The following is a 21,366-nucleotide window of genomic DNA, read 5'->3' as shown; positions in this document are numbered from 1 at the left end:
GTAATGTACAAGTCATATTTTATTGATATACAGTGCAAAAAAGGCTCATTTGGTAAGTTCATATATGTCTTTAAAAAAAAGTTATACTGAATTAACCGTTCATACACTGCATTTACCAGATTCTCAGTCCATTACTAGTTAGCTACTATCTTTTTAAGGTCGTGCTCACATTACTAAGCTAAAGTAGCACAAATCTTAGTTTTTTCTATTTTTTTACCTAATGCGACACAGATCTGACTGTCAGACCTGTATGAAATCACAAATATGATCTTTTCAAATACGAACTGAGTCACCTTCCTGTGTAGTTACAGAACTGATTCATGGCTATGCAACCTCAATGAGAAGGATCACATCGAGATTCAGGAGTTTTTTCTTCCGTTGCGTCATGATTCAGAGTCAATGTGGCAGTTAATACCAACAAACTCTGCAAAACACAAATCTAAATGCCTTTAATTGAACACATTGGGGAAAAAAATAACAATAAACAAATATGATTAGACCAGGGTTCTCCAAATAGGTGCATATTACGTCACGCAAAAACATTGTATCTTGAAAATGGCAACTTTACAGGCAAAGTAAAAATCCTTCTTCAATAAAAGTCGTTTTTGTTATTTCAGTAATTTTGGAGCATTTCTATTGGTCAGTCATGACATTTTGATTCTACCAGATTCAAATAATGCCAAAAAGAGAGATTGCGTGTGTGACCGTAACGTTATGACTGCACATAAAAGGTCCTAAAAGAGCAATTTCAGATTTAGCTCACATGCGCAGATCCCTACTGGACATACAATACCCTACTGGGGTGTGGAAGCTACAGTGTTGTGACTTACAGAGAATAGGGACTGGAGAATGCCCCGGGGAACAGGGAGTCATTTGGGAATTCAGCCTTAACATATATGGTTCATTAATGTGATGTTATTGATTTGGATGCTCATGTGTGTCATTTGTTCACACTAAAGACAGATACACGTCACTTACCCAGAGAGCTGATCTGAGCAAAGAAAGGAGTTGAGCAATGAGGTCATACAATGTGAACACAGCAGCTTTTGTAGCAGAGATTGATTTCGAACATACAGTTGTGGTATGCTTGATAAACAGGAAGTTGAGGATAAAGTACACTGAAAAGTAACACAAGCGTACTGAACCATCACCGGAAGAGGGGGGGGGGTTCAATTCTTTGTTACAGTTCACCTCAGGGATTATAAAATGATGCTTATATGGCAATGCAGTAATATGTTACAATACATACAATGATGACACACGGTGATACAGATTCAAAGCTGAATAAACAAACAAAAACAAACAAATAAATAAGTAAAAGTTTCCGTCACTACGGCTCAATGAAATCGGCTTTCCAGACACAGTAAATGACTTGTTTATCTAACGCTCAGACAAAGAATGTGTGATATTTTCTCTCTGTCCGTGCTCAAATATTGTGTTGTGTCACAGGGCTGTGGAAGTGTGACAGTGCTGATAAGGGCCTGCCAGTCATTTCACGGCTGCTCACACTCAAACACACACACATTCACGTTTCAACACACTCGCAACCTTTCCACAACCCAAACACCACACATGCAGAAAGGACGGGACCCATTTTTCTAGCCTCAAAAACACACCACTGCAAGGCCTAGTCTGCTTTTTCAGCAGGAGATGAAATTAAGGATATAGAGTCCAGCGTTCTTGGAGGAGAACATTTTTAATGGACAAATTCACTGTATAACACTAGCCACACTATCTAACTATCAGATCAGTTTTATCAGATATAGCGCACTACCTAAATGCCACCTGAGCATTCTGATCATTTCATCATGGATTCTAACCTGATTCTCTTTCTGAGTGAGGGGGTAAATAATGATTTATAAATCGCACATACACTACTGTTCCAATTTCCTTATCTATATATATATATATATATCTATATATATATATATATATATATATATATATATATATATATTTGACTGCATTCATCACCCCACCTCATCCCCAACTTATCCCAAAAGTACTGGGTGGAGCACAATCACTCCATTCCAGAGTTCCACTGCTCCACAGCTTAAGGGTGGTGGTGGTGGTGGTGGTTATACCCTTCAAGGCATGGTGGCATTAGGCAGAGTGTCAACAGGTTAATGTCTTATTCTATTGGCAGTACTTCTCTACAGGGACAAGCTGTGTGTGTCTATTTGCACATTTGCAATAGGTGCAACTTAAAGTGGCTGAATACATGCATTATAAAGGGTGTCCACAAATATGTGGACATATATTGCCAAGCACAGACAGGGCACAAGAAAGGGCAAATGTTTATGACGACAACAAATATGAAATATATATTTCTCCAAATTACCCTCACTTAGACTGTAGTGTGTAAAAGGGTCACTTTTGCACAGACAGCTAAAAATAACATTCAATAATAACATTCAGTGTTTCCCAGTGTATTATATATACAAGTATTATATATATACTTGATTTGAGACATACACACACACACACACACACACACACACACACACACACACACACACACACACACACACACACACACGTAAATGTTAGGACAGTGCTCCACTCTACCTTGGTTAAATATAAAGGTTCTACAAATGGTTCATTGAATGATGCCATTGAAGAACCACTTTTGATTCCATACATAACCAGATTTATAAGAGTTGTGAGAGGCTGAAGAATCTTTAAATTGGTAAAGCATCTTCATATCAAGCAATGGTTCTCTAGGCCTTTAAAAAGTTCCTCACTCAAAGAAATATGTGAAGCACATGTAGTCAAAATACCTGCTAAAGACGGCCTGATCACCATAAGGCTGAGACACGTCTTCATTATTTTTAGCAGGTATTTTAAATTATCTTCATAACATACAGAGAATTATGGGTAAATGAACTATGTTTGTAATAGTGCTGCTCTAGAACGAGTAGATCTGGTTGTAGCTTCACCAGAAAGTCTGAAATCACACTATCAGCAGCAGTGTGGACAGTTCCTGCACTTTTACTGCTGCTGTTGTGGTTGTTATTTACATGGTGTATTGAAAGAGCCTTCCTTTATCTCGTAGCCTTAAATATCTTCTTAACGCCTGGTTAAGCTTCTACTTCAGACATGTCTGTCCGTCAGTCCGTCGCTCACTTGTATGAAGTTAAGAGAAGTTTTTGGGATAAGTGGGTGTTTATTGGTCACTTGTTCCAAAGAAAAGTGTTAATTTAGGTTTTTCCGTCAGGCCTGCATTCTCCTCTGTACACTCCGATGGCTTATGAGTTGTTTTTAGGGGTCTCATCCTTTTTAAGGACTGTAGTTCCCCTTTCTGGTGTGTTCACTCACCTCTTGACATGTGACTTCCTCTTCTGACATTTTTTCCAAGAAATGTATTTGTTTATAAGTCAAGTGTTCAGCATATTGTGTAATTCTGAAATTTCTGGTGAAGACATAAGCTCACTGTTTATAAAGAACAGCCAACTGTTTGCTACTGGAAAAAAAAACATCACAGTTTTTCCCTTTAAGGGATGTGCTGGCCTTGAATATCTGAACACGAGAGAACTACACAATTAAGCCCAATTCATTTTGTAGCTACACACACACACACACGCTTTTGCAGCTACACACTATTTTTTCCATAGATAAAATATATTATTTGATGAAGAGGATTGGATTCACACAAATATCCCAGTATTTGTAGGTACTTTTAAAGATTTAAGTGGGCTTATATGGTACATGAGCTTATTAGAGTTTCCCCCCCTATTTTGTTTTAATAGCTTTCTAGGCAGACAAAACAAATACCATACATTCCAGAGGGCTGATGAAGTGGCCCAAAACCACTGACACACTCACTCACTCTGTCTAAACACACTGAACACAGCAGCAGGACTACCACCAAGGCTCTGGCCTTGTCACAAGCTCAATGTGACCATAAACATGCACAATATCATCATTAGCTAAGCTAAGCTAACACTGCTAACACACACACTGGACCTGTCGCATCTGGGAAAAGAGATCAGTGGGGTTTAACTGGTTTCTGGCAGAAGTATTCCTATATGTGGGATTATTATTGTGATTCTGGCCATACTGTGCATCCCTTCCAGCTCCATGGACACCTGGGCAAAATCATGCAGCACATGCGGCCACTGTTGCATCACACCTGCACACTTTCACACACAGCGCACGCACGCACGCTTCAATAAAGATACACAGCCTCACCTCAAAATAGATTGTGTGTGAAGGATGAGCAGCATACAGCAGGTTAGGGCTTTGGGTGGCGAGGTGTGTACAGCAAAGATGCGGTCAGTGTGAGCATGCGCTAAGCAGACAGCAGCTCATCTACAGCCGGAACACTCAGAGTTATGCCCCTGCCTCCCTCCTTCCATTTTTCACTTCTCAATTTCCGTGATGGAGGGCCGCAGAGAACAGAGCAGAGACGTGTAGCAGCATCCATCTTCTGCTCTCTCTCTCTCTTTCTCAACAACACTCCCTCATGGCCAGTTTACACAATTTATGGGCCACCATACACAAAAAACGAGAAGGAATTAGGAGGAGAAAAAAAGAAGAGAAAGGAAAAGGACAAAAACACATGACTCAGACTGAGGCTTCTATTGATTACAACTGGGAACGAATGCATTGCCATGAAAACCTCCATTATGGAAGTTTTCTTTTGCCCGAAATTCTGCTGCAAATAGCAGGTAAACTAAAAAAATGATTTTTTCCTCATTGCAATTTGTTCCCCCAAGTCAGGGCAGGTCAATACTCATAACTGACTGACTGGACCGGAGCTGACTCACTCAAAAAAAAAAAAGTGTGGTTGACCTACACTCCCCCCTTCCATCAATGACTTTGGCTCTTTAAACCATTTCTCCAATAAATGATACAGCATTGAGAACGGAGGCATCCTTCACAGACATCCAGATTACTTCAGCAAAACAGTGGGTGCTTTGTTCAGAACTGTAGCTTTACTGTGGCTATTGAAGCGAGCTAGAATGGATTCCACATCGAAAGAAGAAAAAGTCAGAATTCTGTAAGAACACTGGCAACAAGCAGGACAACAAAAAGAGAAGCAGAGGGAGAGAAAAGGGAAAAAAACAACAACTGCCATGCAATTTATTTTGGAAGGAAGCAAGGACAAAAACTGTCTGAGGTCATTATTTTGGGAAAGACACTGCAAGCTGCAAATCTGTTTTCAGTAAAGTTTTGGAGCAGCACAGACCGCTGCAGGGAGACAGGCTGTGACATCAGCTAAAAGGCTACAGCACTGAGTCCAACCAGACATAGGTTTCATTTAATCACCCACAGTAAGGGATCTTCACCAAAACCACCAGAACCAACATCGCCAAAATATGCTACATGACTACAGGGGAAGTGAATGTGGATGGTTGATGACCTTAACTTGGTATGAAACCTCTATATCCACTGTAATTATGCAAATATCAACCTTCATAAAGCCCATTACGATTAGCACTACCATGTTTATGGTTTTTAAAAAAGGGGAGGGTGCTCCAGCACACCATTCAGCATGTAAATAAAAATCACCATTAGTCATAGCTTAATAACCACACATATCCCTGCTCCAACCCCCATTATAAACCCAGGTGTTCATCTCATGCACAGAGAAGTCACACACACACACACACACACACACACACACACACACACACACACACACACACACACACACACACACACACACACACACACACATTCACTAGAGCCACAAGTTGGGAGCCTAAGTGGGTGTTCTTGAATAAGAGAGATTACAGATCACAAAAAAAGAGGAGAAGGCCACAGCACATGTATTCTTTCTCTAAAGCTGGGAGAGGTAAGCTGAGCTCCAGGACCAGGTGGCTTCATCTCAGCCTTTCTCCTTCAACAACGGCACTCCACAGAACCGCCACACACAGGAAAGTTCAATAAAGGCTATAGATATCTATTTTCTCCCTCTTGCAGAAGCCAGACATTTACTATCCCCAATGCTATCGATTCTTTCGGCCAGTGGCAAAGGCGATCTGATTGCTGAGCGAGTGGAAAAAAAGGCACATTTTTATCTATTCATTTCATGCAGAAGTGATTGGGTACTTGGCTGGCTTCCACTGGGGCCTAGAAGATGGGAGATATTAAAAATGAATAGAGCCATTAATAAGCCTCCCAGTAACCTGGCCACACACACACAGCCATGTGAACATGTGAATGTATGATCTGCTGGTCATATAGGAATTATTCCCTTATAACTTTTATTTATGTGTGTATACATATATATGAATAAAAGTTATAAGGAAATAATTCCTATATGACCAGCAGATCATACATTCACATGCTCCCTCCCTTCTTCTCATACAATCTAATTCTTTGTTTCAGACTCCTAACCCTCAGCTAACTCGGAGTCCAGCATTTTCCCTCCCCCTCTATTAATTGTTTTATGGCTGAAGAATGCGTAAAGGTCAGCAGACTAAGTGTGGGGTAAATGATGGCTTTAAGCTGGAAGCCACATAAATTACTAACACACTGAAGAAGCCAGAAGAGGTCTGCCCATTACTGCATCTCAGAAATGGACAGCAAAATACTGTCAGAGAGAGAGAGAGAGAGAGAGAGAGAGAGTTGCTCTCTGTGTCTGTGTGTGAAGTCAATTCAAGTTGACTTGTAGTTACAGTAGTTTTATTGGCATGACTGCAGCTAGCACAATACTGGCAAAGCACGTAACACTAAACCTTTGCAGCCGAAACATACTCAGCTGAAGCATTAGCAGTGCTGAAGTTAGTAAAGCAACAATTATCATCATTATTTTCCAATCAACATGATATACTCTGCTCTATCAGTAGGGGGAGGAAATTGTTCTCTCCTTTCTCTCAGATGATGTTCGCTATTACGCACTGAGACTTACACATTTTTATCAGTAGTTGTAACATCAGACGACATTAAGGTCCCAAGGTCATGTTGGCCTCAGCTAAATTCCCATTATTGATGATTGGTCCAAAAGCTCAATCAAAATATTTGGCCACAGAGTTGCGTCCACAAACTTTTGACAAATCACAACAAACAATCAAAGATCACAACAGCAAAATATAATATACTGGTTATCAGATTTTTAGTACTTTTAGCTAGTAGCTTCAGTATTTGTGATGCCTTCTAAATTAAAAGATGTTTAACTAAATAATAATAATACATTAAAATAATAATGTGTTGCAGGTTGAGTTGGAGGACAAATCTGGATTGTCAAGGAGTCCCTGAGGACCAAGGTGAGAGGCACTGATCTATAGGATGCTTGTTCTATTTAGTGTAGTCTAGCTTACTGAAAAGGCCATGTACGTCACATGCATAGAGCAGGCATTATAACACTGGCAAATTCAAACCTCTGACCACTTAATCTCTGTGCCTTTCACTGCATCGTAAGGACTGCTGTTCAGCAACTACATGAGACACAAGGCTACTAGCAGACTTCTTATTAAATTAAGGGTGCCAGGAAGGCAAGTCTGAGAAAGGCAGAATTGAAACCGCTGGTGATTCTGTGGAATTTAGGAGGTTAACTGGCTAGTGTACTTTGATCGTACTTGTGTACTTGTGATTTTGCTTTGACCGCATAAAAAGCTCTTTGTGTGAGTAACTGTGTCTGCTGGTTATGAGTAATGTGGTGAGTAGGTGTAGAGCCCAGGCCCACAGCAGGACAGGAGGGGCAGGTATGTGCTCCTTAGAAACACTCAGCATGTGTGCTATGACTACTACACATCTACATATAAAATTCACTTGAAGTCTTCAACACCAGGCTGGACTAATAAGACTACATCAGCACACAACGGAAACCCAGAGAAAGCACATCAGAACTAAATATGCAGATTTGTTAAACAGATGCAGCAAAGGAAAGGATGCACAGAGGAACAGAGGAAACTGCATCACACACATTTATCTTTGATGACCCATTTTTGCAGCTTAGTTTTCATGTACGAATTGTATAGACTGCAGAATGGATGTTATGCTTTGAAACTATAACAATGTCACTGGAACGCTATATGTCCAAATGTTTGTGGACACCCTTTCTAATGAATTCATTCAGCCACTTTAAGCTGCACCCATAGCTGATACAGATGTGCAAATGCGTACACAAATGTGCCCACATACACCTTTGTCTAGTCCCTGTAGATAAGTATTGCCAATTAAATGGGACTCTCTGCTGCAGATAAACATGAACCTATTGGCACCATGCCTTATGCCAGGCAAGGGCTAGAGGGGTATAACCCCCCCCCCCCAGCACTGCGTTGTGGAGCAGTGGACCTGTGTTCTCTGGAACGATGGTGCTCCATCCAGTACTTTTAGGAAGAGTTGGGGAGTTGAGGATGAGGGGGTGGTGACCACAATAATGCTTCTGTCGCTAGATACAATCAAATCCACATAGGAATGCTCCACAATCTAGTAGAAAGCCTTCTTCTCCAAGTCTTACTCCAACAAAAGCAGGACAGACTTGTTTTTAAAAGCCTTGAATTCTGAAGAAACATTGAATGAACAGGTGTCCCAATACTTTTGTCCATATATATTATTTAATATATTTAATTTATTAAATTTAATAGTTGATCCAGTAAACAGCCTACTATCAATAATGGGTACTGGATTTGTGCCATCTTAACTACTGCTCAGTCAGACATCTGAGCAAATGTCCTGGCTTTGCTGAGTTTTGTAGGCAAGGAAGAAGAGAAGTGGGTGTGAGGAAGAGTGTGAGTGTGTGTGTGTGTGTGAGGTCTAACAGGCAGTGCTCCTGCGCGAGCCGGGAGAAGAGCGGAGCAGATCTCTCAATTTTCTCCTCTTCACTAATGGTGCCGGGCCACTGCGCTCTAATTGGTAGACATTTCCAGAAATGAAATATGACAACAAAAGATAGCCCCCAATGACAGGTCGGCTTCACGCCGCCCTAACCAGAAGTGACAGCACTTTTTAAATGCCATTTGCAATTGAAGAAATAATTAGAAATATTTTGGCCAGCATAACATTATTTGGACAAGCAATCAATGTTTTTTTCCCTCTCCTCATTTCCCCCCTCACCCTGTCTCGCGCTCGCTCTCACCATTCTAATTTGCTGCCATGCAGGTGAACTCCAATCACACTCAGCCGCTCTGCTGCGCTGCAGTCAGTGGCATGCTGAGTGGAAAGATTTGTGACAAACAAAACTAAGGAAAACTCCTTCCTTATTTCCCCTCCATAAATTGTACAGTACTCCTTGTGTTAAGCTGAAAAAACAACAACAGCAACAACAACAACAACAAAAACCTTCTAATACAAAAACTCTGTGTTGAAAAAGTAGACTAATTAGTTAAGGGGGGAAACTGAATTCTGCTGTTCTGCAAAAACGCTCAAAAACCTTAAACCCTGCCGGTGCCAAAAACAGAACCCAACACTGCACAGGCAAGACTCGTTGCTAAGCTACAATACGCATCTGGAGAAAACCACTAAGTGAAGGCTTTGAGTGTGTGCATGAGTGTGAGTGTGAGTGTGTGTGTTTGCCTTCCGCTCCCTGTATGCATGTACTCCATTGTGAGGGAGATGTGGAATTACTTTTCTTCCGTGAGTGAGTGGCAGCCGGGAAGTTCTTGAACAAATATGAGAGGCCTTCCTCTCCCTCCCTTTCTCTTCCTCTCTCTCTCTCTCTCTCTCTCTCTCTTTCTCTCTTTCTCTCTTTCTCTCTTTCTCTCTTTCTCTCTTTCTCTCTTGTTCTTTTTCCAACAAGAAGCACAAACACATAGGTCCCACTCCAATTACCTGCAGGAGGGATGGAGAGAGAATAGAGCAAGAGAGAGAGAGTGACAGAGAGAGGAAAGAGTAGATGAGAGCAAAGCAGAGAGAGTATGTGTGGGGCAGAGTAGAGAGGGGCTCTTGGATTCAGGGAGACACTTAAGACACCAGCTTGGCAGCGTGTAAAAACAGCAGTGGAGCGCGCGCGCCTGGAGCATTCATTCGGCTCAACAGAATGGCTGATTAATTAACAGGGAGCAAAGCACTCCAGCACTCATCCAACCTGCACTAAAAGCTTTTCTTTCTCCATCTATTGATTTATATAATTATTTCGATAGTGAGGCGGCTCCGGATTCACAGGCAGAGGAGGTGGAGGACGGTGGGGGAGGGAGGTGTAGGACAGAGAAAAGCCCTGGCTGTGGTACATTTAGGCTTGTTTTGGCATGGAGAACTCTTTCAGGCACTCTCTGGGTGCACAATGGTGGCTGATGGGGTGGCTGAGGGGACACAGCTGACCTGCCGAGCGGCGGTTGATGGATCTGTGCTGCGTACAGCGTTGAACCCGCTGGCTGGCTGATGGTGTTGTTGAGTTTGCTCAGGGTAGCGTGGGGGTTATTGTTCATAGGCATGTACAGAACACAACCACTTGCTATAGAGGGCTAGAGTGAGACCCATGGTTTTCTCTCTCATCATGTGGATTTTTCCATTTCGCTTTATTCCTTTCCAACCGGAGGGTCTGCAGAGATGGAACACCACAGGTTCTCTCTCTCTCTTTTTCCCCTTCTTCCCAAGTCACCCTGTACAAAAACAACCTTCCCACCCACCCCCACCCCTTCTCCACTTCATCTCCCAGGCTTCTCTCTCTGGGGGAAGAATGATTAGTTTTTAATTGGAGCAGAGCAACGCTCAGGAGGCCCGTGGTTGTTCGAGTACTTTTTTTATTCCAGGAAAAAAAAGCCCGGTGGAGCACTCGAGGGCTGCTACCTCTCAGCCCCCCTCCCGGCGTCCACAGCTGAGGGGTTTGGCCCCAGTCTCTCGCTCTTTCCCACACGAGAAGAGCCTCAAGAGCCCCGCTCTTTTCAACCTGCACGCCCTCCAGATCGCCCGCTCTTCAGCCCTGGCTCTTAGATGAAAGGGAAGATGGAGAGGCAGAAAACAAGGGCTGTGAGGTGGAGCGGCTGGCCGCAGAGTGCTCGCAGAGGAGAATAAAAGAAAGGCTTTGTGGGCACAGGCTGGGCCCAGTAGCGTCCAGCTCGGAGAATGAGAGTGGAGAGGCTGCAAAGGCCTGGTCACATACATTTGCTAATGAAGGGAGGCTGGGGGTGGGGGAGGGCTTCGTATTCAGTGCCCACATATGTGCAACAGCACTGAATCGTAATATCATCTTAATAGTGATCAAGTTACAGGAGTAAAAATTAAGAACCTGGAACCTGCCGGAAGGCCACAGAGTTTAACCACAATTAAGACACAAACTCAAGCAATGTCTGATGTTAGTCGTAGGGCACACAGCTCACAAACACAGGGCTTTTTCAGAGGGCTCTCTGCTATAAAGCACCCGAAGGGACACTGTGTAAAAATCCAGTGTCTGTAAGTGAGCACCAGATATCGTTAAATGAATGGCAGATAGTATTTACTAGAAAGTATCTGGTGCTCACCAAATATGTAGTATGTGGTTTCTGATACTCACCTGATACTACCAGCTATACTTTACTGAATACTAATGATGCATAATTGACTAAATTCATCTGTGTTGGTCACTGATTGACACCATGGTAATAGCTGAAGTCACTTGTGGTTGAATAAACTGTACAACATCTCCAGAAAAAATAAATGGCAACACCACTATCAAAACACAGGGCAGTCTAAACAACCTACTGTTCTGATCAGATGCCCCCCAAAATCTTATAGATTACTAACACTTTTTCAAACAAGCTGACAACCTACTTAACAAATGCTAATAGTTAATCTTGGAAGCAGTGCTTACAGGAAGATACTGTAAACCTTGAAGCATTTCCACCTTCAAAAGGTCAGCTGGTGCAAGGTTGAAAAACCGCCTGAAACTGTCCTGAAACTGTATCCACGTCACAGCAACAGGCTGATGGACCACCACTGATTCCAGATAAATCACCTGAGCAGGGTTTCCAGTTTTATGGAGGGCGGAAAAACCCAGCCCGCCAAAACTACATGTTCTTCAACAGGTGTTTGAGGCAACCTAAGGTCATGAGTTTCAGATCACATATCTCCAGCCCTGCTGCTGGCAGGATGGCCCCCTGCAGAGTCTGCTTATGCCAATACGCCTACACTAATGCACCTTGTTCCAGGATTCAGATGCTCCTGCATACTCTGATTAGCAGGATCAAGTCTGTCAGGTCAGGGCTGGAAATAAATTCAGCAGGAGAGCGTCTCTCAGAGCTGGAGAGAAATGAGTCGTCATGCTTGAAGGAATAGTTTGGCGTGAAATCAGATTTACACAGTTTTCCCCTTGATCAGCTAAGATATGGTGGGTGTCTAAAGCTTGCTTTTTCAGTTTGGCACTGGAGCTACACGGCTAATATAGTGTTTAGGTCAAACTTAAGTATTAAACGCCTGACTCAAACCACGTTGAGCTGATATGTCACCCAATAAAAAACTTGCTTATGTGGATTCTGGCATTGTGAGACATCCTGTGATCTATAAACATGGACAAAAGAACACCAGAGCACACCAACCAAACAGTCTAATGTTAGCAGCTGTTTTAGAAGGTTCTGAAAAATGACTGTTACAAACCAGTCAAACACCAGCCAACAAAACAGCAGATCTGCATCATTAGAAAAAGGGGAATGATTAAGACCTCTTTGTTTAGACAGGATTAAATTCAGATGAGATTACATTTACACAGGGTCCTGGAGTAAACCCCTCTTTCACGGAGGCTCCTCTGTGAGTTTAGCCACTGAACTCAGCGATCGTCTGATCATTTTAGAGCTGTCTGGATTCACATCTCAGTGTCTTTCCAGGCAGATGTCACCTGGTGTTAGGCTGCTGCTGTGAGCCGTATTCAGTCTCTGAACGGCCGCATCAGAACTCCTTTGGTGGACTTTCCAAACCGCTAAAGAAAAACCTGATTTTATCTTCTTCACAGTTTGCACTGGAGCAGTACCACCAGCTTGTTATAAAGGTTACATTTAAGGTCTCTTAAATAAGATGGCAAAATACCAATGATGGGTCTGCAGAGGGGGTGTCTCGTGTACTTTGAAGTTTTGGCAAAAGTCCTCCGTTTCCATCGTCTAAAACGATGCCATTATCGAAGTCTTAGCTTAGCAAAAATAAATAAATAAATAAAGCTAAACAGTGGAATCGGTGAGCCAGTCGCTATGGTAACCAGAAAAGTGTGAGTTGAGTTTCAGTGGGTGCGTAGCTGTGTGTGGAAATGTCCGTTACGGCCAACTGCCCAAACATCAAATATGAACACACAGAAATTCAACAAGTCGAATTCCACCAAACATTTCTGGGCCAACGCGAACAAACACAAACAGGCAAGTTCCCCCAATCGAACCTTCACGCTTGTTTGTGTTCATCAAGTTGGTGTGCTTTGGCCTTAAAAGCATGAACATAATGTTGAAAGCCTTACCTGTTGACTATTTAGCCATCAGCAAACGGTGGGCACTGAATATGTATTGGAGGATGTATTTATCTTTTTAATAATGGCTCCTTTAAGAGCGTAAACGATGCAACGATCCTCAGACTGCTACGCTCTTTCCTGGTCGAATCCAACACTATTGTTCATAATGGTAAATATGAGCCAATTTATTCCCATAATTCCAAAAAATAAAACTGCAGAGCGTGATGAACTGCCAGACTGAGCACTGCACAGAATCTTATAACAATTAATGACTCTCTACCTCGCTGGCCCATGAGATAGCAGCAGGGTTGAGTGGCCTTTTTTATGACAGTTGCGTGCAGCAGACTGTGCTAAATTGCTGGCCTTTCTAAATAACTTGCCTTCTTTAATGGCTCTCAGTGGCTGGTATTAAATCATACGGCCTCTTTGCAGCACGGCGGCTCTCGCATTTAGCAGACTGTTCGGGCGCTGCGGAGGTGCTAGCACTGGCGTCACTGATGTATAGCTAATTCATCACGCTACGTCAACATGTCTTCCAGCATTGCATCAGCAGGCTTTCAGCAAATCAACCCACTAAACTTCACAGACTGAGGGGAGGGGAATTAGTATGCAGCATGAAACACAGCTCACCTCATCACACCTGTGTGACAGGTGAGGAAATTAGTCAGGTTTTATTCACCTGAAGTGGCAAACCGTGTCATGTGCCTTAAGCTAAACTCAGCCCTGACTGTTGTGGGGTACAGTGTGTGAGTAATTGTATGTGTGAGTAATTGTATGTGTGTGTGTGTGTGTGTGTGTGTGTGTGTGTGTGTGTGTGTGTGTGTGTGCTTGTGCTATTTGTTGCACTCTTCTTTATTCTCAGATGGTCATAAATGGAGGAACAGATCAAAAGGTCTAGAAAACAGGTGTAGTTCTGTAGTTCACTCTATAGAGGTGTAGTTCTGTAGTTTACTCTATATAGGTGCAGTTGGGGGGAAACAGGAGGTATTTGATTTTCAGCCAGAAACATGCATGCATTGTGACATCAGCATTTTTTATATGTCGAATCTAATAAAGATTTTTTTAACCATTACTTTGCTGCATTCTGTTCATTTACTGTTACTCTAATGCTTAAACCAAAAGAGAAGAATAGGAACAAAATCGAGCTGAACTGTGACATCCCTTACGCATGCAAAACCATGTGATCACAAAAACACATGTTCACATGTGATATTACAGTTTCACATATGACCACATTTTTACCCCCTCATGTGATTTTTCTATAAGGGAGTGTGTTGATCTCTAGCTGTGTATATGCAGGGAGACCCCTCACCTGTCAGCTCCATGTGGTGGTGGACCTCTGCTTTTGTTGACCTTGGCGTAAAGGCCATTGAGAGGGTCTTCTGCAGACGGCTCTGGGCTGTGGGAGTTGGGGTGCGTTGGACGCTGGGGAGATGGGCTGTGGTTCCCGTAAAGAGGCTGAGATGGACTCACGCGCTCTCTGAAGGTGTTGATCCGGGCGTAGTTAGGGTCTGCATCATCATCCTCTACATCAGGAGGAGCAAAACGGTCTCGAGCCTGCCTGTCTCTCAGCTCCTGGTGCTTAGCCTCAATCCTGCAGACGAGCAGAAAAAGAAGCAGCTCAGAGAGCTGAACAACAGAAACCTCCACACAACTACACAAAACACATTCTCCTCCACTTCTGTCGGCTGATAGGACTGTTCGCATTACAGTAAAACAGTGGTTGTGGTGTTTACAAAAAAAAAAAAAAAAACCTATTAAAAAACCCTGGAGAAACCTATTAAGTCAGGATTGCTCACTGCATTGATGTAAGCGCTGAGAGCTACGTCACTTGATGAGAGCTACGTCACTTTATACACACATTATGGTTATGTTGATGTTTGAGACATGGGCCATCCAACCCACCCATAAGGAGTAAAGCAAATTCTGCTGCAGCTCTGGAGTCTCAGACCCCTCAAAAACAGAACATATGGAGCTACTGTAGTTCTGCAGTCTTACGCACTTCGATCTGACCTTTCTGGGTGATTTTTTGGGGCTGAGTGTTTTTTTCTGGTGAAGGTCTAATACACTTGAAGGAGAAGCTTTTAGAGATGAAGTTTAAAGGCACCCTCAGATGGCACAGCAGAAAAGGACCATAAACAATCTTCGTTAATAACACAGCTTTAAAACATCCCTCCTGGACCATATGGAGAAGAACACCATGCAGACATGACTACTGCTCACACACACTTCAATGAATGAGCTCTACCAGAGCTTTACTAAGTGAGATGTTTACTATACTATGTGAGATTACTATCATTTTTTTCTATAATCTTATTAATATTGTCTTATTTAATTCATCATAATGTATTTGATTATCATTATTTAATGATTATTATGGTCATTCATTTTATAACTGTCAATTTCACATTTTGAAGGTTCAACTTCAATGGTGTTGTGCTTTGGCAACACTGTTGTTGAGAAAGTCCTGCCAATAAAGCCAACGTGAATTGAAACGTAATTGAATTGAGAGAGCGAGAGAGAGCGAGAGCGAGCGAGAGAGAGAGCGAGCGAGAGAGAGAGCGAGCGAGAGAGAATACAAGACAGAGTGTGTGGCAAGAGAGAAAAGGGCGAGAGAGAAAGAGCTCATAACATCAGTTTATTTTAGTCTGCTGGTTATATGACTTGCTTATTATATCTTATTTATAGTATATTCTAATAAAATCATGGTTACAGTTTCCTCAAGCTGCCCTATTCATTAAATCACCCACTTCTTACAATGATCCAGTCTCACAGTTCTCGATGAGGAGTGCTTTGACTCAAACTACCTCAACCGATACCAAACACAGAATACACTTAATACACCTAATAAACCTCACAGGCCTGAGAAAACTGAGGCTACACGTTTAAGGTTTGAGTGTTGTGTGGGGTTTCACAATACACACATTAATGTAATATTTTTTCATTATGAGGTTATGCGGCAATACACACGGGAGATTAACATGTTCTGTCAAATGAAAATCAAAGACGTATGTGTTAAAAAAAAAAAAAAAGTAATAAATACAAACAACATAAATGAATACAAACCAGGGATGGTTACTCCCTGTATCGTTACAAGCCATAGTCATCAGAAAGAATGATCAGCAGGGAGAGAAAAAATAAATAAAACAACAGCTTGACCACGGGTAGCCTCACCTCTCTCGCTCCTCTTTCATTCTCTCCAGCTCTTCCTCACTCAGCATTTCTGAAGCTTGCTTGGCCATACTCAGCTTACTCTCTCCTTTACTCTTCTCTTCCTTCTTCTTTCCAAACCTAAGCAACAGAGAGAAAGAAAGCATTGGTCATCAATTACATGAGTTCACGCAGGAAGAGAAGGCCACAAGGGTACTGATCAAATTCAGCACCTCAAACAATCAATTTATATAATACATTTATATTAGACACAAAAAAAAGACTGACACAAGCCAATGTTTCCAGAAAAGACTTTTTCCTCGATGTATCAGGGTTGTTTTTTGTTGTGTACTCTAGTGTGACACCAATACCAGTAGGGTATAGAGCTGATGCGCCCTAGCGCCCTTAGCGCCCTAAGGCTGTGTGTACTGAGAGCAGTTGACCGAGAGCTGCAGGAGTGAGGGTGTGTCTGCGGAAATGTTCTAATAGCATGCATCACTGAGCACCTCACACACTCAACTCCATTTGTACAGCTCACGTCTCCCTGCCTGCATCTTACTGCACCTCAAACAGACACACACTCACACGCAGCACAAGAGGAGTCACAAGCTTGCCCTATAGCACTACACACACACCACACAAACTCATTCACACTAATATATATATATACACATACATATACACATATAAATATATACATATATACACACACACACACACACACACGTGTACTTACCTAATAGTGGGAATAATTACCCTTACATCTCTCATTACCCTTACATATAGTATATCAACTTTTTTCCCCCCACTTTCGGACAAAATTTGAATCCCACAGTTATGAATACTGTGTTGATCTGACATTTTATGATGAATTCACCAACAAAAATATCTCAGAATGAAACACTATGTTTACTTTTTTCTTCTCCAGAAAAGCTGCTGTTTTGGAGATACTGGCTGACCATGATAAAATACCAATCTCTTTTAATGTTGTAGTATTCTCTCTCTCTCTCTATCCATATACATATATATATATATATATATATATATACATATATATATATATATATATATATATATATATATATATACACACACACACATACACACACACACATTTACATATACATTACGTTTACATTATGTGTAAATTCCTCTGGATCAAAATAAACAAACTGCAATAACCGAAGCCTACTTTTGTTACTTCCTGTCTGTTTCTTGAATATCAGTTACTTAAAGACAATACAGTTGACTTAATTAATGTGGTTTCAGCCTGAAACTCAGACAACCCTGCTGGTTCATTTTCTGAGGGAAGTTGGAGGGAAAGAAAACAGCATCACTAGAATAAATACAAAATAAACTAAACTGAAAGTGAGCAGATCTGTACCGTGGCTGGAGTGCACAGATAAGTCAGCCACCAAACCAATGTTTTTCTAACTGCCATTTCAATATTTGCACTATTTTACTCTATTTGTGGTTTGGCCAATCCACACACAGACACGTTCAGTCACATCCAAATTATTATGCACTATAAATCTTATTCTTGCTTTCTTCTAAAAGCAAGGGTCAGCGAGGGTCTCTAGGGAAGGCTTTCTACTAGATTTTGGAGCATTGCTGTACTCAGTTTTAGGAAACTCAGATCAGATCAGGGGGGCAAAATAATTTGATTGCATTCAGCGATAAGTGTGTTAGTGAGGTCAGGATGTTGGATAATCACCATTCCCAAACTCATCACAAAAGTATTGGATGGAGCAGCACCAGCATTCCAGAGAACACAGTTCCACTGCTCCACAGCTCAGTGTTGGGGGCTTTATACCCCTCCAGTCCACTTCTGGCATTAGGCACGGTGCCAAAAGTTTATGTTAATGGATGCATCCTTAAAATGCATTCATTAGAATGGGTGTCCACAACATTTGGACATATAGTGAATATAATATGAATGTCATGTTCACATCCAACACTTATTATGGGATGTTGAATACACGTTAACTCTGCGTGTTCCCATAACATGCACATGGGAACAGCACTGAGTGAGAGTCTTCGTTGTCTACTGCTCCTCAGCTCAGCAGGTAGATCTCACTACACGAAACATATCAAGCAAACATAATTACAGGCTCAGTCCTGATAATGAAAGAGAAAGAGGATAAAAAAAGAATGTGATGATGGCTGACACATGCAGTGTGTTATTTGGGTTTGACAAAGGCGGACACAAGCAGAGTACAGCGTGAGCAATTGAAATGATGGTTATACAGTACACTCTCACTTCAATGAATAATTAATAAACATCAGACTAATGCTTACAGTCTTACTTTTTGTTTGTGTGAATCAAATAAATATGTAAATAAAGAAGAAAGCCAGTTATACACTGCACGTTTGCTGGTGGCCTTTATACCCCTCTAGCCCATGCCTGGCATTAAGCTTGGTTCATGTTTATGAGCTCCAGGGAGTCCTATTCTATTGGCAATACTTCTCTACAGGGACTAGACAAGCCGAGCGCGCATGTTTGTACATCTGTGTCAGCAACGGGTGCAACTTCAGGTAGCTGAAGGCATCTTTTAAAAGGTTTGTCCACAAACTTTTGGACATGTAGCATATATAAATAAAAAAAAACAATCGAGACACGTAACAACTGGTATCTCTATTTTTGTCTGGTATCTCTATAATTTGAATCTGGCAGCAGTTCTTTACATTGTGTCACAATTTTAGGAAGAATGGACCAATAGAAATGCTCCAATGTAAACCAAGTAGAACGCCAGTAATACACTGCACGCTCCACGTCTTCTCACACTCTTAACTCCAACTTCAGAGTAAACTAAGAACCAGAAATCTGATTCCAGATCAGCACTGCTGTTCTTTACACAGTGAGGCCTGTAGCAGAGAGCTGATTCACTCGTCTCTGCCTCCAGGTCAGTCTGTCCAGGTCTTATCAGCAGCTGGAAATCTGCCCACAACTTTTCTTCCCATTCAGCTTCCCTTTACTCACACAGGATGAATCACTCTCCAGCCTTCCCTCCGTCTCCAAACAACGTCCTCACAACAAGCACTATGCTGCCAAGGCGCTGACTGAAAGTGCCAATAGGAAGAGACTGTTTTCCCCAAACACACTTAAGAGAGTGAGCAGATACGAGACCAGAGGATATGACCAGCTGGCCAAGAGCTTGTTCAACTGAAAATGTCAGTGATGTTGTCTGGTGTGCTTTTCTATGTGGTATAGTTTGGCATAGTGGTGCCTGTATCGTTGTGTGTGTGGTATCATATTGTGTATATCTTCACTGTTAATACCCTGCTCTGGCTCTCTCTCTCTTTCTCTCTCTCACACACACACACACACACACACACACACACACACACTTTTCCCATTCCAGTAGGAGGAACACTTCACCTTATGGTTCTTCATAGACACCGTACCCTCATACAGCGCACTGTGCCATCTCAGCTTCTCTCTCTAACACTGTGCAGTTTTATACAACGCGCATGCTCACACAAGCGTGCACGCGCGCACACACACACACACACACACACACACACACACACACACACACACACACACACACACACACACAGACCCCATAGAGAGTGGCCAAATGAATCATTACACAGCGACTGCAGTGGTGGTTAAGCTCCACATCCAGAATGATCACAGTGAGGGAATAATTAGGAGGCTGTTCTTTTGACTACAAACAGTACAATCACAGAGCGAATACACAGCTCATCCAGGATCTGAGGAACAGAAATTACAATTAAACCTGCCCAGTTTGTACACAGGTAATGAATAAACACTTCTGTACTGTGTGGGTGTGTGTGTCTTAGGGGCAGAGCTATCATACAGTAATAACTACTTTCCATCAGACTACATTTACCTGAATTTTATATTGAAGCCAACTTGTTCTTATTAGGGGTGTCAAGTAACACAGTACACCTTACTTCAGTAGAAATGGTATTTATACTTTACTGGAGTCATTTCAGTTTGTCTTCTTTCTGGCTTGTCATTGTTAAAAAATTTTTTTTTAAAATCCAGAATAAATTGCGCCATCTGGAAAATGCGAATTTGATTGTGGTTGGATGAGAAGTATAAACATATATAGTATAAAGCTTATAAATAAAGCCTCTAATCACATTCCTCTGAATTTTGACTTTTTGCACCATTGCAATACTTCTAGGCAGTACTCCTCATGTTTTCCCCTCCATAAAACACATGTTAATGCTCAGTAGTGCACACAGATGCTCCTTTAATATATTTTATATTACTAAAATGCATTCATTTTCAGTGGGCAGATATGCAGCTGAAACAGGCAACCTAGTGCATCCCAACAATTTTCAGTATTAACATTTTAATAAAATGATTTCTTTTACACTTTAACTTGAGTAAAAAGCTTATATACAAGTCTTTCCAGTATCTACACTTCTACCTGAGTAATGGATGTAAATACTTTTGACACATTTGGCTCTTATACACTATGGGCAAAAGTACTGGGACACCTGTTCATCATATATATGCTCATATATAATGTGAATGATACCCAAACCTAGTCATGGGTGTGGAGAACCCACTGGAGTTCTGATATAGGTCTGCTAGGCAAAGACTTTAGCCATTATGTTAGCTACAGAAACAGGCAAATAACGGTCATGAGAAATAGCTTTAGGTTATAGGTTCATTTGATAAGCTGGGAGTGTTTTACACCTTTAGCATTCACCATTTTGATTTCCAATGAACTAATTTTTACAATCTGTCAATTATAACTTTTTGGCCAACATACTAAGCCCTCCGAACAGCCAGCTGCTTCATTTTTCCTCACATTCAACAGCCATGAGTAACTGTGCCAACTTAGTATGTGTGGTGCAATTGTTTTAAATACAGACAGTAAGAAGTTCCCCACAACAGTCATCAGCACTGCATGATCATCCATATGCACACACGTTAAATTCCA

At 41.7% G+C, this 21,366-nt stretch overlaps 1 protein-coding gene across 6 annotated transcripts in view; it reads right to left on the bottom strand.

Annotated features, from left to right (window-relative positions):
* The window catches only part of pard3bb (par-3 family cell polarity regulator beta b), a 297,029-nt gene that overhangs the window by 47,544 nt on the left and 228,119 nt on the right, over positions 1–21,366 (bottom strand). For all 6 annotated transcript variants that reach the window (XM_072685655.1, XM_072685657.1, XM_072685659.1 and 3 more), the window contains 2 exons: positions 16,466–16,582; positions 14,604–14,885 (listed from right to left, as the gene is read on the bottom strand). In XM_072685655.1, the coding sequence (XP_072541756.1) occupies positions 14,604–14,885; positions 16,466–16,582 (399 nt within the window). The remainder of the gene's footprint in view (positions 1–14,603; positions 14,886–16,465; positions 16,583–21,366) is intronic.

The sequence above is a fragment of the Salminus brasiliensis genome, chromosome 8 (genome assembly GCF_030463535.1).
Source record: "Salminus brasiliensis chromosome 8, fSalBra1.hap2, whole genome shotgun sequence".
NCBI lineage: Eukaryota > Metazoa > Chordata > Actinopteri > Characiformes > Bryconidae > Salminus > Salminus brasiliensis.
This window is presented reverse-complemented; position numbering and strand designations above follow the sequence as displayed.